Source organism: Seriola aureovittata, chromosome 23 (genome assembly GCF_021018895.1).
Source record: "Seriola aureovittata isolate HTS-2021-v1 ecotype China chromosome 23, ASM2101889v1, whole genome shotgun sequence".
NCBI lineage: Eukaryota > Metazoa > Chordata > Actinopteri > Carangiformes > Carangidae > Seriola > Seriola aureovittata.
The window spans coordinates 9,682,194-9,701,859 of NC_079386.1; the positions used below are offsets into that span (position 1 = coordinate 9,682,194).

Sequence of the window (19,666 nt, forward strand, 5' to 3'; positions counted from 1 at the left end):
CTTTTACCTGCAGATTTTAATTAGGTGGAAACAAGAGTGACCCTGAAGTCCTTTTATGTTCTGGAAAACCAGAAATATTTTCAATTAATCTTTCAGTCCTGGAAAAGTCATGAAGTAGAAAATAAGAATTCCTGCAAAATAATTTAAAACTGCTCAGGTTTTCATTTGCTGAAATCACTTAATCTATTAATCAACATCTGGCAACTGACTTTCCTATATGGATTTGTTCCAGATATTCTTTGTGGTACTGTGGCTCTTAATGTGATTTAAATATAGAGCTACAACTAAGATGATGTCTTCAAATAGCTTATGTTGTCTGACCAACCCACAGAGATATTCAGGCTGCTAATGCTCACATTTGAGAAGCTAAAACAAGAGAATGTTTGATATTTTTACTTGAAAAATGAACCCACAATAATCAACTCCTTGATTATGAAAATAGTTGCCAATTTTTCATCAGTTTACTTGTTGATAAATTTGTTAATTATTGCAGCTCATGCCTCCCCTTTGTTTTTCAAAATCCAATTCCTTCTGAGAAACAATTTTCAGGCAGACTTTGTACTCTTGACATTTTCATGCAAGACCTGACTCAAACAGTTTTTAAATGAAATTTCCTCAGACAGAAACGCATTAGTCTCTGTTGTGATCCCTGTCCGTCATTCCAACTCCATTTGTCAAAAAATGTCCTGGAAAATGACTTCTCAGACAGAGTGGGCACCCTGATTCCTCTAACCCTTAACAATGTTCTTTGTCTGCAGCCAGCCGAATGGTGGCTAAATCTGCAGTGCTGACATGTGTTCAATAGAGGGTGCTTGTCCGCCTCCCAACTCATGCCCTTTTCACAATAGCGAGAAGAGTAGCTCCTGTCGTTTTGTCAGCCGTTCACACAGAGGTCAAGGATGGGTGCCCACTAGCCCTGCTGTCACCTCTCATCTCCTGACTGACTGTTGATTGCTTGGCAGTAGATGGGCAGTGGAAGACAACACAGGAAGTTGCCAGCAGTGTTAGTAGCCAGGCTAGAGGTTTGGCGTTACTGCAGAGCTTTTCAGATTCTCTTCCTGGTAATGTAGCATCGGGTAGACAGCATCCACGATGATTCGTCTCTGAAGCTTCAGCAACCGCTTCTGCCCGAGAGAAAATGCTGTGAGCAAATGAGGCGTGATAAAACAGCTGGCAGGCAACATGGCAATGCTGAGTGATAGGCCATGGCAGATGATGTCTCATGGGCAACACATCATTTGCAATTTCCTATGTATGAAAGAGCCAACAAATCTTAGTCTCCAGCACACACATTTTAGTCTCCATCTTTGTTTCTGACTAAATTTGAAGTCCTCAGAGATGTTCAAAGGCAACATAGCAATTAAAGCAGCGGATGTCTGTGTAGATATTGTTCCTCTGTCTGCTGCAATAGTTCACTAATCAGTTATGTGTGTGATGTGGGTGGTAACAGTATATCTCTCATGATTAAGTCATCTGAATTCAGTAATCAAAGGCTGTCACTATACAAGTATAATGAAATATTCTTTGAGGCAATACTGCATAACTTTAAAGGACATGCATTTTCAGGAAATGCTCTCACTCAGTTTTCTGTCAACAGATGAGGAGCCAGTAGCTAGTTAGCTTAGCATAAAGACTGTAAACAGATGGAAACGGCTAGCTTTACCATTTTGAAATGTAACAAAATTTGCCCACCAGTACCTTTAAGGTTCAGTAATTCAGTAACTACGCTTTATATCTTGTTTGTTTAATCTGTTTAAAAACTGACTGTGTCCAGTCTTTATGCTAACCAGCTGCTTGGCTCCAGCTTATTTGAGGAGTGGTATAAACTTTCTAATCTAACTCTGAGCATGAAAGCAAATGAGTGTAATTCCCCACGATGTCAAACTACTTCTTTAACTATTGATGTTTTAACTTTCGTTCCCAGAGTTTACTGTCTTGTGTGGCCTTTGGCTACGGCTGTGAGAACTTTTCCAAGTACGAGGAGCAAGGCATTGGTATTCAGTGGTACAACATTGGCAAGAGTCCAGAAGAGGGCGAACGCTACACGTTCATTGTGTCCATCATCATGATGCTCTTTGATGCTGTTTTTTACTGGACGCTCACCTGGTACATTGAGAATGTCTTTCCAGGTAATGATTGTTGAGGAGATTTGTACAATATCTACTAACTTAATTTATGCTGTCTGAAGAGGTGATGCTAAATTTAAAAAGTGGACAGATGCTAAGATTTTGTGTTCTATTTTACTTGCACGACGTCCATTCACCTGGCCTAGCTTCAAATCAATATCCAATTGCTGCTATCCTAACAGGCTAGTATTAATGGTCTTCTCAACTCAAATTAAAAGAAGACAGGAGTTGTGCCAGGCTGTCAAGAGGAAACCTACACTGTAAAGTACCATATTCCCTTAAGCCAAGTCGTTATTAAAATGTTAATAATGTTCTCCACGCTCAATCCCAGGCCAATATGGAATCCCTAAGCCATGGTACTTTCCTTTCACTGCATCTTATTGGTGTGGGAGAGCTTCAGTGACTGACGTTGACCCTGGTTTGCTGAAGGACTCCAGAGTACATAATGGTAAACTGTCATATAATTTTCAATCCTCACCTGTGGTGCGTAACTATAAAGTAACCCACTCAGGCATCATGTACCTGACAGATTCTCAACAGCTCGCTCGTGTACTAATGGGAACATAGTTCTAATGAGAAGTGTAAGTTAACTGGGATGGGTTGCAAACAAACATTAGCACCTTATTTATCACTTTGGGTGATAATAGACTTTGGCGCTTTGAAGGGAAAAAAGGTGAGTTTCAAGTCAGGAACTTGCTAAAAAACTAATTTCCAATTAACGTCGACGGGAGTGAGCTAAAGTTATTTTGTTGAAGTTATTATCTTGTGTATTCATTTTACTTTTTGACTATATATGACATTAAAGGAATATTCACATACATAAGTTGAATTTAAGAGGAAAAGCAACATTTTTAGATAAATTTCTTGCAGCATCAATAAATATAAGTATGATTTTGTTATTTTGTGTTCGTCTTGTTTTATTTGTGTCGTTGTTTGTGTCCTCAGAAGACATTTATATCTTAGATAAATCTAAATAAACTCCTTTTATGCTGGTTTCTCCGTTTGTTTGCATGTGTTTCTAAAGAATATCTGGAGAAGCCACCACCCAATATGAAAGCGGGGGTCTCAATCCGCAATCTTGTCAAAATTTACAAGACCGGAAAGAAGCTTGCTGTGGATGGACTAAGCTTGGACTTCTACGAGAATCAGATCACATCTTTTCTTGGCCACAATGGAGCTGGAAAAACAACCACAATGTGAGTCGTATTATCTGTTTCTCCCATGCTTTGCCACTTGGCTCAGTGTTCATGTAATTTCACAGGGTGCAACTAATCTAACTTGTACACAATGCCAACTGTACTGTTGCTACATTAATTCAGTGGTCACTGCTTTCAAAGAGTGACATCTTCTGAGAGGACATTTATCACACACAGTCAGCTGTTGTGTTGATAGTGAGAGTTATCTAATTGCAGTTTAAAAAAATAGTGGAAAGGTTGGAAGGGGTTTTGGATGACAGCAAATAAATGAAACCCAGTGGCCCAGAAAGAATAAGCGAGAGAGGGAGCAAGTGATGCAAGACTAAGGGCTGAAGGGAAGACATCCGCTCTGAGCCACTGTAACGAAACATTACAGAGCACAATAACAGAGAGGACAGGGGAAGGACTCTGTCACACACTGACGCGCTGTGTGGATGCATTTCCAGAGAGATACCAGAGCATCTATCTATCTGTGAGGTTCAGTGTTACACTGTATTTCTGCTTTTTGGTGGTATGCAGAACTTTTGTCTAAACAAATGTTGGTCTCATTTTTCGCACTGTTGTGTTGTGATCTTTCGTATGGTGTTTGTTGTGTGGTTTATGGTTGTATTTTTCTGCTCAGGCTTGTCAGTAGTTAATACATTATTAATGGCCTGAGACTGAGGACAAGTTAATGGAGATGATATGGACAAATCATCTGATACAGCAGAACATTGCTGCTTCCATTTTTCACTGTTTGTGACAGAAAAATCTTTTCTCATTCATTATGATAATTAAATTAGAATATGTTGATTGCATTGGACAAAATGTCTATAGGAATAAATAGAATTCAACCAACTGCTTCTAAGTTGTAGGAACTCTCCTTCTCCCTATGATTATTTACTATGATGTAAAAATCAACAACCCAAATTAATCTCCAAGCAACCAACAAATCTCCAATGTAATCAGGATATTTGTGTGTTATTTATTTATTTTTTCTCTGTAGGTCAATTCTGACAGGACTGTTCCCGCCTACATCAGGCACGGCCCTCATCAATGGATATGACATCCACACTGACATGGACAGAATCCGGAAGTATTTGGGAATGTGCCCACAGCACAATGTCTTATTTAATGAGTGAGTGAATTTAGCAGATAGCCATCCATCCATGTTCTCAACTGGCCATTAGTGTAATCATGTTTTGCCTCTGGTTTATTAAAAAAAGAAGAAGAAAGAGTGGGGAAAAATCATTACAGAGCAATTTAATCATATGTATAATGAGGGCTCAGTCTCTGCTTATTTTTCACATCAACACATCATTATCACTTTACCTTTTTATGCTAAAAAATGAAATGAACTCGGTTCACTCCATCCACTAAATTTCTCCTAATAGCGTCATTCCTGGCTATTATTCAGTTCACCTTTAGAGTCCCCTCTATTTCTCTCTCTCCACAAACTGACGACTGCAACTCGACACAAGTCCTACATCATAATTATGGCTCAGCACCTGCAAATTACTTTCATTAATATTAATCCCACACAGTCAAAGCATCTGTATTAAGTAGAGTTAAAATATTCATGCAAACATTGAGGTAGACATTACGACATATAACTGCGGTTCACAAAACTGCAGTTCGATTGGAGCTGGATCGTCATGCAAAAAGGCTATTAATGTGACGCTGTGGATATTTCAAACATTTACATATGAAGAATTGCTCTCTTTGGTCACTCATGCTTCCTCACACGTCAGTCAAATGGGCGTTATGATATTTTTTTCACCTTCCCAGGCTGACAGTGGAGGAGCACATCTACTTCTACGCTCGGCTGAAAGGACTCAACCGTGATGAGGTGAAAATTGAGATGGACCAGATGATTAAGGATGTTGGTTTACCACATAAGCGGAAGGATCTTGCTAAGAACCTGTCAGGTGTGTCTGTACGCGTGACATCTTTTGGATCTGTGTATCTCAGAAGGTCTGAATTAAATTATGCTGAGATGTAAATTTTGTTTTTGATGTGCGCATCAGTTTGTGTGCTCGCCGCATTCATTCCCCCTGGGAAGGAATATCATCTGTAGATTATCCTTTCTATTCAGGCGAAAGCTGCGCTGTTGCGCCTCTCCTCTGCCAGCGCACGCGCATGGAGCCGTCTCAACGTACACATGCGCTCTACCTGTGTGTCACAGGTTGTAATTCATTGTCTGGGGGGCATGAGCAAGTCCTGCTTGATAAATTGTCCCCAGTCACGGATTGCTTGTGAGAGAAATCACTGAAATATGACTTTCAAGGTTGATCTATGCTGACATTTCCACTACATTAGCACTACATTGGATGCATTTTGAAGAGCTGGCTACGAGTGGAGACTGGAATAACCGTAGTAAGGTGTATCCCCTTCACTGCCATCAATCATCTTGCACCGTGCAAAAGACAATAAAACACGGAGAAGTACATCTCAACACATTTATTCCATAATCAGTCCCCAATACTGTCTCCAAACATAATGCTGACAGATGGTTCTGTCGGATTTTTCACTTATTACAGGCAGACTGTTTACCACCCAGGACAAAGATGGCTATCCATTTTGTGTCAGCTGCAGTTTGTACATTCTTTGCCATAAAAGCACATGTTCAAGATGTAATATATCTAAGATACTGTATCTGATATAGATTGTTCTGTCTTCTAGGTGGCATGCAGAGGAAGCTGTCCGTGGCTATAGCATTTGTTGGCGGCTCAAAAATCGTCATCTTAGATGAACCTACAGCAGGAGTGGACCCCTATGCCCGCAGGGGTATATGGGAACTGCTGTTAAAGTACAAACAAGGTATGGGATCAGTGCTAAGAACCAAGGCTCCACTAGAGGCTTTGAAGTCCCCTATGTTTGCAGGATTGACTGGAATGCACTGAGCACATGTTTGATCTCTTTCAAACCAAGAAACTTTTCAAAATTGAGCCTGGCTGCAGGTAAACTTTTAACTGACAAGAGTCAAATGTATCCAGTATGAGAGCTGTTAAGGTAATGAACCATCTAGAGCAGCAGCAGTTATTTTCTTAGGCTTGCTCTCTGTGACACTCAATTGTGGGTGGAGAGAAATTGTAATTTGTACTGGAACAGATTGAAATGCAAGTGAAGACAAGTGAATCCAAGAAGCTTTAATTGACATTGCTATTTAACAGAGTCCCTAATTGTCTGCCATATCAGTCAGCTTGTCACTCTCTGGCCTTATATACTTTGTGGTTGCTAGTGGCTGTAAGCAGGACATAGACATTATAGGAACACATTCTCTCAGCAGATGTCTAAATGTTTAATGTGCATTGAGTGACATTCAGCCCTCACTGTGTCATTAGCTTCTCTCCCTCTAATCAAGTCCTTTCACTCCAATTGGGAGCCGCAGATAACTCTGTTATAATGAGAACACCCACATTCATGCTGGTTGAATGAGTCATGTTTTGTGCTTCTCCAGCCTTATTTGCGCCACAGTGTTACTAAGGTTTGTCATTAAGCAAAAAAGGCTACAGGCAGTCTATTTGTGTGAAAAAGCTGAAGGCTGAAATTGGACTTAATGTTGTGGTTCTTCATAGATAATTAACAGTGCAGGTTTTTCACAAAGACAGGTTGACCAGATTGCCCTTAGTGTATGTTGTTGTCATTAAATTCAGTAGGGGCTTATTTGGTTGATGAGAGCTTGAGGTATAAACGAACATGGACAAACTGTGCATGCACTTATAGTTTAAATTAAGCCCTCAGTGTATGTTTAAGATGAATTTGCTTGATATACCTTGTAATAAGTAGGGAGTGTTCATAAAAAATGCTACTATCTTTGCATTCAAGGTAGCTTTTTAATATCTCTTTTGTCATGTGTCTTTAGAAAATGACTGTAGAAGGTGAGGATTTGAAGTAAAAATGAGCAAATTATGAATTTTTAATTATTATCCATTACTGGAAGTTGATTACTATTAAATTACCCCACTCATTATGTTGTAAAATGGGCCTTAAGGATGATATCCATATAATACATTTTATACATTCCGCCTTGTGCCTTCAGCTTTGCATGTTTTTGCTGCAGCAGCATCATTTTTTATCACCTAATTTATTGATTATAATTGATAACTACCAACTTACAAGCCTTTTCCGGTGCCCTGGAAGGATCTTTTTTTAATCTCACATAGTTCTATTACTGCAGTGACATTTTATTTTACATACTGCAGATGCACATGCACATACACAGCCCAGTATATTTTAGATTACACAGCTAATGAAACTTGTTATATCTGAGGATTTCTCCCACGGAATTACTAAATTTCTCATTTTAACAGCTTGTATCAGCAACCATGTAATCACTGAGAGTAAAAACATTAACATTCCCCAAGTTGGTTATAAGGGTTTAATCAGTAGTTACGCAGTTAAATTACATGAAGGTGCTCCTCCAAATATGCCATAAACAATATATTGTAGCCATATGTTATAGCAGTGAGAGTCCCACCTTGAAAACACAGTGAATGCTGCATTTAGGCGTAGATTCAAGATTCAACATGTAGGCAGGTGGTTCACTTTGTGAGAAACAAGAGGCGCAAAGAAACTGTGGGACACATTATTATTAGAACACTAAAACAAGTAAATGTTGTTTTTTCCACTGAATGTCTGGTTTCACTCTTCTGAAATATATCAACAAAAACTTTTCTACAGTCTTGACTTGAAGGAAAGTATATTCCAACAATAATATCCATGGCATGAGAGAAATTTATGCAGTTTTCTTTTCGATATTGTGACTGAATTTACATAATTAGGCTATATTGAACGTATCATTAGAACTAGGCAATATGCAGAATGGTTTGCTTTCTCCCAAGACTTACCTTGAAAACAAATTTACTGATGAAATACAAGCTGGACGTTTGTATCAACTCCATTTATTGCAGACTCAGATTGCAGTTGCATGCATTTTAGAGTTTCTCTGGCAGTTGAGAATAATTCAAGTAGCATACCTAATGCATTTTTTTTTCTAAGAATGCAGATTAATATACGGTTGAAGCCAATGGTGCAGTACAAATGGCATAAAAATGTATCAGCCTTTGTTTCTTGCACGCGATCTTACATAAGTCGATTTATGACGGAAAAAAAAGACATTCAGTAGATTCCTTGGGAAAAATGCTAATGTGTTAAAAATCAGACCTTTTCAATGAAATATGAGGTAGAGGAGGGAGGGGAAGACAGGAGCAAGCTGTAATCACTAAACTGCACCTGGAACATCACATAACATTTAAAACAGTACTCTCAGAGTGTGCCAATCGATCAGACTACATTCAAGTGTTCTTAAAAACATTTAGTAAAATTCTTGTAGTGAACAAAACCTGGCATTGAAAATGAATTTCTAACAGTTTTTTTTTTTTTAATTTATTATTATATTGTATTGGGTTGCTTTTAATAAAAACTACAAGCCCATCTGTTTATTTAAACTCAGTGGACAGGCTGTAAACTGCAAGGTAATTTAAAAATGTATTGATCTGAATTGATTGCCACAAACAGCAGTTAATACAGTTTTGTCCAGTAATTCATCTCACTGCCGGTGTACATAATATCTGTCCAGCCTTACTCAACCACTGTGAAATCCATTTCTATCAGCTTGATTTAGAGGGAAGGAAGCTAAATAACAAAAAACAGATTTCCAGCCTCACTTTGCTGTACGTGGTGCGAGTGCTACCAATTTACCTGAACACACCCAACTCCATTTGATATATCACTTTGTGCTGTAATGCACCACAACACACTATAAATCAGAATACCTTTGTGGGCCATCTGCAGTCCACACACATTTATTTTGCTCCCAACTCACGGATGATGCAGTGCGTTTTGATTATTTTTATTTTTTTGCTTGTAAACCACAACAAATCCCCAGGAAAATCATCTGTGAGTTTGAGCATCCTATACAAAATGAGCTGGCTCAGTCGAACTAAACCTCAAGCAATCTCCTCAGCCCACCCCCTTCATAAGCAAAGCTTTTTTCCCCCCATATGTTAAATTGACTAGGTTGTGGGTATTCATTCAACTTGGGCATTTTGTTGAGTTTCTATATAAAGGGATCCAGACTTGCTTGGCATAGCATAAGGCAGCAATACTTAACTGAGAAGGCATGGATTTAGCAGCTCAGCTGGTGGCAGGGCACAAAAAAGAGGGGGAGGAGCGGCGGAGAGAGAGCGGAAACAGTCGGCCAAGCAAAATGGCTGCATTGGGCTGCAGTTAATGACCTCTGAGTGTGTCCTTGTCCCTGGGATAATACGACCTGCGAAGATACAAATTCACAGCAACAAGAAAAAAGCCGCAATGCTCAGCAGAGGACTTGACCTTTTGCAGTAAACACCGACACATTCAGCAAAGAAAGGGTGAAAACTCCATCCAGTCAGCTACTTACTAAGTATATATCTTCTTATCATGTTTTGACATTAATATAGCCTGCTTGATATGACACACCTATCACACACCTGTAGTTCTTGATGCTGGAATCTGATACTTGCTCTTCAATTCGATTTTGCAACTGTATCGAGTGAAATACAACTGTAATTTTTACCTCATAGTGTCACTAGAGTTCACCAAAGTTCATCCTGAGAAGAACATGAATGTCTGTTCAGTACCTGTTGAGACACTGTATTTCTAACCAAAAATGTCAGTTTAATGTTGATGTTAGAAGAAAAGTCAGGTGATTAGGGTTCATCCTTTCACCGGACAAGATATTTAAGTCTTGAGCAAAGTGGTGCACCGACAGAGCGGCAATGCCTTCCAACCAGATCCCTCACCTTTTCCTTACGGTGACCTTCAGGAAATGCAAAAACATGAAAGGCCCCTTCTAGAGCCAGTTCGGTTTGTCCATTCTGGGCTACTGTAGAAACATGGCAGGGCAACGTGGAAGAGGACCGGCTCCCTATGTAGATATGAAGGGCTGGTTCTCTAATGAAATCATGATTCTTAGTTTCAGGTGATTATACACCAATGAAAACATATTTATGAATATTTTATTCAATTTCAAAATTACCCCTAAATTCTACACACAGGTCCTTTAACTGTAAAAATTGCAATTATCTTGAACTAGCACAGTCTTTTCAAAGTCACTGACATCTAAGCACGTTTCTTTCTTTGTCACTTAATAATAAAGGCATTGGTTTCTGCTTTAAAACACGATGGGATCAAAAGTTACTCAGTACTCTGTGATACTGCTTTCACGTCAACTGCAGCGACACGACCATGCTGTGACTTCATTACAGATCTGGTTCTTTTTTATGATTTCTGGGGTATGTGATAATTAATACGTGTTATCTGATACAGCATGATATGAAAGGATTAGAAACACCTGTGAATAACCTTGCGATGCACGTTGTAGTTGTCAGTGCAATTGTGCTCAGTTTGATGCCTCTCAAATCCAAGGACTCGCAGCACAAACGGGAGTGCTGAAATAAAATGTGGTATCATAGAAATGCCGGATAGTAGGCTTTGGGTGGGTTCTATCATAATTTTAATTTTGTCCCAGACTCACACCCACACACTCTTCTGGAGTTTGGTTTGTTGCCATGTGGATAAGCATGGCTAACAAACAGAGTGGAATCAGCAGTAAGGTGAAAAGTGACTACCATGCAGAGACAGATTGCGATATTGGCTTGATTTGAACATTTGTTTTTTGATCCGTGGCATCTTTTCTCCTCTGGCTTCTTTTTCATAATGACTGTTGTCAAATCAAACAAGGTCCAAAGAGAAAGATGCCTCAGAAATGTTCTTTATCTTTTTTTTTTTAATTTCCAATTTGTGCCTTCACTTTTTTTTTTTTTTTTATAATTGCAATCTCATGTCTTCATTCTTTACTTCAGACACACTGTCTGTGACTCGCATGCAAGTATACGCACCGTCGCACCGCTTCAGAACAACAAGCGCACGCTTTTTTTTGTGCGCATTTAGGTGACATTGATTGAATCTGTTTCTGCCTCTCTGCAGGTCGCACCATCATTTTGTCCACTCATCACATGGATGAGGCAGACATCTTAGGTGATCGCATAGCCATCATCTCCCACGGCAAGATGCGCTGCTCTGGCTCCTCACTCTTCCTAAAGAAATGTTTTGGCAGCGGCTACTACCTCACTCTGGTCCGAGATGGGACTGAAAAGATGACAACTCAGCGCCATGGTATTATACACAGCCAGGCCACAGAGGTACGAACCCGTAGTTTCTGGGTACTGACACCGATGTTGGTTTTACTGGCTATGCACATATGCCCCTCTTTAGCAATTGATAGGCCTAGCTGTTTGGTCTGATAGCATATTGTGTTATTTTCCACTTATACAGTGGTCCATTTCCTCAGTGGCACTTGGTGGATTTTCATTCCACTATTGGCCATATGGACTGAATTGGTCTGCTTTCAAATTTCAAAAAAATTAAAGCTGCTTTCAGCATATATTGTAAATAATGTTCTTTTTTTTTTTTTAGCAATAAGCTGATTGTCAGTCCTGGTTACAGCTGGTTATTGCAACCACATTGTCTTCCATCGTTTCCATTATTGTGAACATAATGGTGTGTTTTCAAATGAGCCATGTGTGGATTCAACTAAAATTTGGGCTTTTGATGTTATCCTGGGATCTACCTTGGTTTTTTGGATATTTTCTCTCCAAGGGCAGGTTTTCAGATTCTACATCTAGATCTGGTGTTATATAGACTGTATTTGTCAAAATAGAACTCAACACCTCTGTACCACTTGGTCACTAAATAGTTTTTATTCCTGTCAAGCACTAAAAATGGAATGCATTGTGAGACTCGCAGTCTTGTTTACTTGAATTCAATTGAGATATTTACAGATTTTAAGTCATCATTTTTATTTAAGACCATGTTTCCTTTTTTTTATTTTTATCATAAATTCATTGTTGTTGGTATTCTCAAGGATATTTCAACAATGCACTCAGCTGCTGACAGACACATCACTGGTTGTGGTGGTCTCATTATCTTGAGACAAACACAGATTTGGTGATTCAGACCTCTGTCTGACCACACAGTTACCCCTCTCTATTTATTACTTATTAAAAGAACTGAAAGAAATCTGCTGTAATTGGAAGGGTATCATTCTTTTTCAACTCCATGTATCTTGAAAAGAACTTCCCCTTTGACACAACAGTAACCTCTCTCTAGTCTATTATTGAACATGGCTCCCTCTGACTTTCCTGAGTGCTCTCTTTCTCTCTTGCCACCCTCCCCCTGTAATGATCTGTGTTTAGTCTCTCCCAGCATGAGAATTGGCAAATGTCTACGTGCTGGATGATACTAATTGTCACCGGGGAGAGGGGTGATTCTCGCTTTTGCTCGCCAATGGTGCCTTGCACACTTAGTTTTAATCAATAGGAGCAAATGAACAAGATGCACTGATGCCAGCAGGGCTAGAGCAATTACCATTAGTCTGCAGACTCCGAGGTGAAGAGAGTCATTTGTTTGAAATAAATAAATAAACATGAAAACACCTTTGTGGGCGAGGTAGAATAGTATCCCCCCTTTCCTGGATGACGACTTTGTAATTCAGTGGAAGATTTTGCAATTACACAGCCAATATAACTAGAAAAAGAGGCTGCGCAAAGTTTGATTGTCCTGATCTCATTTCAGTGTCCTACTCCATTTAATAAATGTCAAAAAACTTCTTTAAAAATGCAGCGAAGTTTATTCAAACCGTCGAAATTGAAACCTCATCGTCATTTCTCCGTATTGTCTTCGATTGAAAAGACTGTGGCTTCGTGTTCCATTACAGGTTGAAAGCATTCCCTGTGGTTGCATGCACACAGCTATGTTTAGAGCAATTAAATAGAAACTTGTGGATGGCATCCATTATTCGATTAATGCAAGACAGGAATTTTCAAGGAGGCACTGTTCATCATTCTAAGTGGTAAGCAATGATAAAGCCTTTCTAATCCAATTCTGATTAACAGGAGAAAGACTGTCCGTCGAGGAGCAGCCCAGATGATGGCATTGGCAGCCAGAGCTGGAACAACTCTGATCCCTCAGGTCGGAACTTTATCTCTGTTATTACCACTTTCAGATTAGCAGCATACAGATTAATGCTACATGAAAATAATTGATACAACCAGCATTTGAGCAACAAAGAAATGGTGTGGATATTTTATTCCAAAACTGAAAATTTAAAAAAGATTAGTAACTAGGTAACTCATCTCCATGTCAGCCTTCTTCAAAACAACAGAAGAGTCCATGAACAGTTCCAAAACAGGCAAATGATAACTTTAAAATGTCTCAAAGTAGCATTGTCCATGTATGCTGAAGATCCATTAGCTCAGATTTTTTTTTTTCTCTCCATGTTTTCAATATCAAACCAACACACACACACACCACAGAAATAGATGCTGCCTTGAGGTGTTGTTCAAATGTCCTAACTAATAGAGTGCACTTTAAAGTAAAGTGTTGGATAGAGGTGGGCAAAGTAGGCTTTTAAGTGATAGAGAGGGGTTAGGACAGGTCTGTGAGTGCAGAAAACCCAGGAGACAATAAGAAAAATAATGGACATTTGAACCTAATATGGTGTATTTTGAAAATCATGTTTCAGATAATGACAACTGAAGGATGATCTTAGCTCCTTTCTAGCAGTGTGTTTTTTTTTTTTTTCCTGTAGACAGTGTAAACGCTTCGTGTCCTCTTGTTAGTTGAGCTTGCTCCTCAGCTCTGCTCATTGACAGCAGATGTGACATCTGTGTGAGGTACAGTCTCAAGCGTCTTTTGCCCACTCTTCCAGAGTTTGGTGAGTCTTCACAAGGAGTTTTGAGCCCAAGCATTCACTTCCATAATAAACAGCAGCGGGCTTGGTCCCTCAAATTCAATTCCAAAGTTTCTGGAAAGCCTTTTATGCCCAATGCTGCCCAGACAGGCATCACCTAATGTAGTTTCCCCATATATACTCATATACTGTATATTTTATTTACATCAATCTTAATTACCAAGTACACAAAACAAAGAAGCTCAATCCTGTTATCTTACTACAGCGTTATCATAATTCATGTTCATAAAACACAAATGAACGTTAGTCAAATGTATACAGTTTTGTCTGTATCACATATACCCGTCTATCCTCATGGTCATCCTAATGGTTTTCCGTTTTCCTTAGCTCATCTTTTCCCCTGTGTAGCTATTGTCTTTTTCCATATTCAGATCCATTTTTCCTTTTCCCAGTTTGTAAAGTCACGTTCGAGAGTACACGACGTGACGTTTAAATAAAAGTTGATGAAAAAAAGAATAATCAAACCCATTTGAGTCTTGCAGATTTAGAATCCTACAAACTAATTCATTAAGGTAACATTTCACCCTCATTATCTCCGACAGTGTCAAATCGAATTGGCTCTGCAAACACAATACAAATATTTTAATTTTTGATTACATGTCATGTTTATCAACTTCATCTCATTTGACATAATCTTATTTTGAATTTTTACAACTGAGGATGTTACATTACCTCTCTAAAACTGACAACCAAAGTCTTAATCAACCATTCAGTCACTGAGCTTACAGTCTTAGGCAAATGGCTCAGACAACTAAAAAACTTGCCTCTGTTTTCTGACTGGAATTATAACTGCAGAAACAGAAACAGATATTGGCCGACCAAAGCATATGATGCTGGTTATTTGATTTGTTTTGATCATTTCTGGCCTTGATCGTGTAAACAAACAAGCTCACGATCAGAGGAAAACTCTCAGGTGGGCTCCAGGTTATTATGCATGGAAAGTAAATCAAAATCAAACCTGCTCGTTCCTTGAAAAATGACTATAGGCATGATGTTTACACATAAGCTAGAAAATGCCATAAAAGCAATCATATTTCCGCGAGTGACGGCGCATTTCTCTTTATTACCACACACACCAGCAAACGGACAGAAACACACACACACACACACACACACACACTAACACACACTTTTTCACAAATAATTCAGTCTGATGTGTGAAGCAGATCCATTTACTTCTTCATAAAGCACCAAGCCGTTAGTTGTTAAGCTGCAGTAATTATGTATGAGAGGTTCTGGATCAATAACGGATGCAGTGCATTCTGCAACACTGTCCTGATTGATTCTCACTAAGACCCGGCTTCAGAATGGATGAGGCAGGAGAATTATGTCCACCGATGTGTTTCAGTATGTTCAAAGGTCAGAGCATCAGGTATGGTGTCGTCCCGAATGTTACACATAGGTTCCTAAAAAAAGATAATAAAAGATTTTCAGTGAAGTTTCCTCTAGTATAAGGTGAAAGATGTCGTCATTTACATATTGTATTTCTTTGCATCCAGTAGTTGTGGTTGCGCTTGAACTCTTTCCCTGTTATATCACTCCAGCAAATAATTTTCTTTAAAATGATGAAGGATGGATAAAAACAGGGATGGAGATATGTTTTCCACAAGGGTCTGTTGTATGTGTGCCTGCAGTCTTGCCATCCCTTGTATTGTGAGTTCTTCTGCTGCTATTCATCTGGCAGATTTGACAGCTGTGGGTCAGCTTGTGCGACGCCATGTCCCTGAGGCAGTCTTCTTGGAGAGCATTGGTCAGGAGATCAACTACATACTGCCCTATGGTGGGGCCAGAGATGGGACCTTTGAGCTGCTCTTCCAAGAACTCGACCTGGCCATGGCTGACCTCGGCCTGACCAGCTACGGCATCTCTGACACCACGCTGGAGGAGGTACACTGAGCGTGGGATTGACAACGTTACTACAGATACAAGCAGGCACACATATAGATAGACTGCCAACTTATACGCACATAACAAAACATAAAAGTACACATGCAGACAAAGTTGGCTTTGTTTTTATTCTTTTCCTTTTGTTATTGCTGCAATTTCCCTTTATGCCATACTTCTTTGTCTGCTTCTCAGAGTCTGTAAGTAAGCAAAGTTATAGTGGACAGATTTCAAGTGTTTTCATCATAATTTATGCCAGTCTGCTAAGTGGTAGCACTGTGACGAGCAACATTATGTTTTATGTAACAACCTAAAAACTGTGAAATCTAATATATGTAATATATAATCAGTCTCAGAGCCAAGTTATTGCAATTCCCTCTTTGACAAGTCAAAAATGTCTGCAAGGTATGTAAAACGATTTCTTCTTTTAGTTATTGCTGTTTTTCCCTTCAAAGTTGTTTCAGTCTCAGATAAATGTCACAGCATCTGTAGACTTTACTGCGCGACGTGTTTCAGTGATTGAAGCACACTGTGAACCAGAGCTCCTCTTGAGCCTAATTCTAAAACAAATACATTTTTAAGTGTTTAATGAAATTAGAATGAGCATCAAATAAGTAAATAGAAATAGACCTCATGTGATCAGCCTGTTTAGAAAGTTCTCCTACAAAGTGGCTCTAATCTCTGCTAGATTTTACACTATGCATATTTCAGCTTTTTGCATCATGTTTATGACACATTTTCTGTTCTTGTTTGCTATGATGCACAAAATAACTTCATGATGAAAAAACATCTTTGCTGTCCAAAGAAAACCAGGAGAATTTCATGATTTTAAAATTTTCTTAAAAGCTGAAGGACTTATTGTACCAGGAGAGATTGAGAAAAAAAAATTCTTATGTCTTAAGATGAATAGACCATAAAAAAAACCTGTGGCTAAGATAAAAAAAAAAAAAGGCATTGTCAGAAAGCTGAAAAAATAGGGTTTTTTTCCCAGCTCATGATAATTTGCCTATTTGAAAATAGATTTTCACAGTGATGTCTGCAACTAGACAAGGGAGGTGAATTCCTCAGATATTTAAAGCTAGAGCTTCCTAACTTACATAAATGACCTGTTTCTTGCAGAGTGGCCACATTTGGTTATAACTGAATATCATCGACATTCTGGAGAAGGCCATCTTACTTTCAGTTGCATATTTTAACTTATTTGTAAAACTGATAGCCTTGCTATCAAATAAACTTCCCCCATAAGCAATGACCCTCTGGTAGCAGCAGTACTAGAGGTTGTAGTATTGTTGTTTTCATTATACATACAGTAAACTCTTATTTCTGGTAAGCAGATTACTCACGCATGGTGTTTGGCATGGAGACGAATCTCGGACAATAAAACTGAAAATGCTCTTCATGTAACTCAGACATGACTCAGATACTCACAGCCTGCAGGCAATGTGAATAATTCCTTTTGAGTATCTAAAATTGAGACAAGACAAGGTTATTTCACCCATCCATGTTTTCTTTTGAAGTCCAACTACACTTCAATCGAAACACGCAGCGATTCTCCATATGATTCACTCATAAACAAGGACTGAGACAGTTTGCTTCACTGAAGTTAGACGTACAACAAGATTTCATTTGGTCATTGTAATGAAAAGTTTTTTCAAGCACCTGTATTTCTGATTGTTATATGATGTTAGTAATTCTATTTATGGAGTTTTGACTGAAATAATTCACCACGCGCTCTCGGGACGACCTGCTAGCCGAACGGTTGTGTTAGGGCACGTTGCCACATGCGCCCAAATGCCCTGAGCAGCGAGTCCCATGTGCTGCACGTCATTCCCCCGACTCTTTCCTTACATTTCCTGTCTGTCCATCACAAAGCATAAAATAGCCACAAAAAAAGAAAAGAAAAGAAAATCACTCTTTCTCCGGTCTCTCCCTGAAGTGTGCAGAGATGTTTTTCGAGGGCAGATGTTGAAATGGGGCTTAACGCGCACAGCAGAATGAAATAAGGAAAAGTCACTTGGTAATTTTTCACAAATAGGGAGATTTATTTATTTTGACATATGGCCTGAATTAATAAATGAAGTCAAGGAGGACACATCTCTGAGAGAGGCCGATTGGCAGGTGTTCAAGTAAAGGTTCGGGTCTCTGCGGATGCACAACCCCGGTCTGATTCTAAGCAGGAACTTGACTCGATAATCTGCATCAGATCTGTGTGCACTTATGTTGGGTGGGTAGGTCAAACATCTAGCCACAACGGCAGCCTGAATAACACACACTGACTGCAGTATCATCGGCTTGCACTCATTCTGCTTGTCTGAATGTTTATAAGGTGATGGAAAACATACAGTGGCTGTCATGAGATAAGATAATCATAAAAAAAAAAAAATTGTTTTCGCAGATATTTCTGAAGGTGGCAGAAGATACCGGAGTGGACACAGAAATACAAAGTAAGCTTAAAAATCACAAACACAAAACACAAAAACGTATACACCGTGTGAAGTCACATCAAGTCAGCAAATCCCTAGTCATAGTCCTCGTTAAATATTAACATCTTCTTTTCTGAACTACAAATTTCCCACCATTGTTCACACACTCTAATATATTCCACAATACTCTGATGTATTGTGGAATTAACTAAAGTTACACGCCTGACTTTTCTTTTGAGGCAGACGGTGTTATTTAAAAACTATTAAACTATTAGGTTGAGCCTCCATCGCAGCAGTGTCAATATTTGCAAGTGAGTTTCAGGTAAAAGTCATTTTTCTTGAGCTTATGTAATATTGTCTGACATATTGAGTCCATTCTCAATAAAATTATATTGTGTTTTCTAACTATTATTTCTTATTGATCGACCTCAGCTGATAAAGCTTCAAACTGCATTATTTCCAACCTCTGTGTTTGTATCCATCAGGAAAAAACACATTTCAGTTTATCTCAAAAAAACGGATTCCTTCACGTTTCTAAAAACACCTGGGCTTGCGCTTTTACAGGCAATAACATGGCAGTGTAAAGGGCAGGTAGCTATTCGTATTGTTATTTATAACCCTAAATTGGGTCAGGCCAAAACAACATATCTTATTTGTATTCCCACAGCAACAAAGGAGCCGCTGGAGAGAGACTGCAAGAGAAACTCCCACGAATCCAAGCGGAACAGCATCGCCAGCGTCCACGCTGCACCAGGTCAAGTCTCTGGAATGAGTGGCAAGTCTTTCTGAATTCATCACACAAGGAGGCTCGATTTAAATTTAATTTTTGAATGTATTTAACAATGCAGAAAGTTAAGTGATCAGTAATATCAGTGGGTGTTCTTGTATTTTAAATAGAAATTTAGTCAAATGAACTATTACTCCTGCTTGAGTCTTGTTCCTTCCTGTTTCTCATGCAGACAAAAAGGAAAGATTTAAAAGAAAAGTGGAAGGTGCGTACTGTATTTCATCTTTAATGCAGACTCTCATGCAAGAAAATGTCAGTTTTTTTTTTTTTTTGCACGCCGTTTATTCTTCAGTTATTAACTTCATTTAGTTTGGATTTAATTTGACTGTTTCACCTCAGTAGCCATTTTGAAAAGAGGGATAAACAAGAGCTCCGTCTTCAGAATGAGTAATTTTCAAGCAGAATTCCCATCCAATCCATACAGTTTTATCTAACCTGTCTTTTCAGCTTTTCAATTTTGCCCATATGAAAGAAAT

The 19,666-nt window shown here is 38.9% G+C and overlaps 1 protein-coding gene across 1 annotated transcript in view; it reads left to right on the forward strand.

Annotated features, from left to right (window-relative positions):
- LOC130164873 (phospholipid-transporting ATPase ABCA1-like) overlaps window positions 1-19,666 on the forward strand; it is a 170,464-nt gene that overhangs the window by 55,303 nt on the left and 95,495 nt on the right. Inside the window, exons 17-28 of the mRNA XM_056369863.1 lie at window positions 1,925-2,129; window positions 2,458-2,574; window positions 3,151-3,322; window positions 4,308-4,439; window positions 5,090-5,229; window positions 5,984-6,121; window positions 11,273-11,487; window positions 13,240-13,315; window positions 15,781-15,983; window positions 18,376-18,424; window positions 19,071-19,178; window positions 19,363-19,395. Of these exons, the coding sequence (XP_056225838.1) occupies window positions 1,925-2,129; window positions 2,458-2,574; window positions 3,151-3,322; window positions 4,308-4,439; window positions 5,090-5,229; window positions 5,984-6,121; window positions 11,273-11,487; window positions 13,240-13,315; window positions 15,781-15,983; window positions 18,376-18,424; window positions 19,071-19,178; window positions 19,363-19,395 (1,588 nt within the window). The remainder of the gene's footprint in view (window positions 1-1,924; window positions 2,130-2,457; window positions 2,575-3,150; window positions 3,323-4,307; window positions 4,440-5,089; window positions 5,230-5,983; window positions 6,122-11,272; window positions 11,488-13,239; window positions 13,316-15,780; window positions 15,984-18,375; window positions 18,425-19,070; window positions 19,179-19,362; window positions 19,396-19,666) is intronic.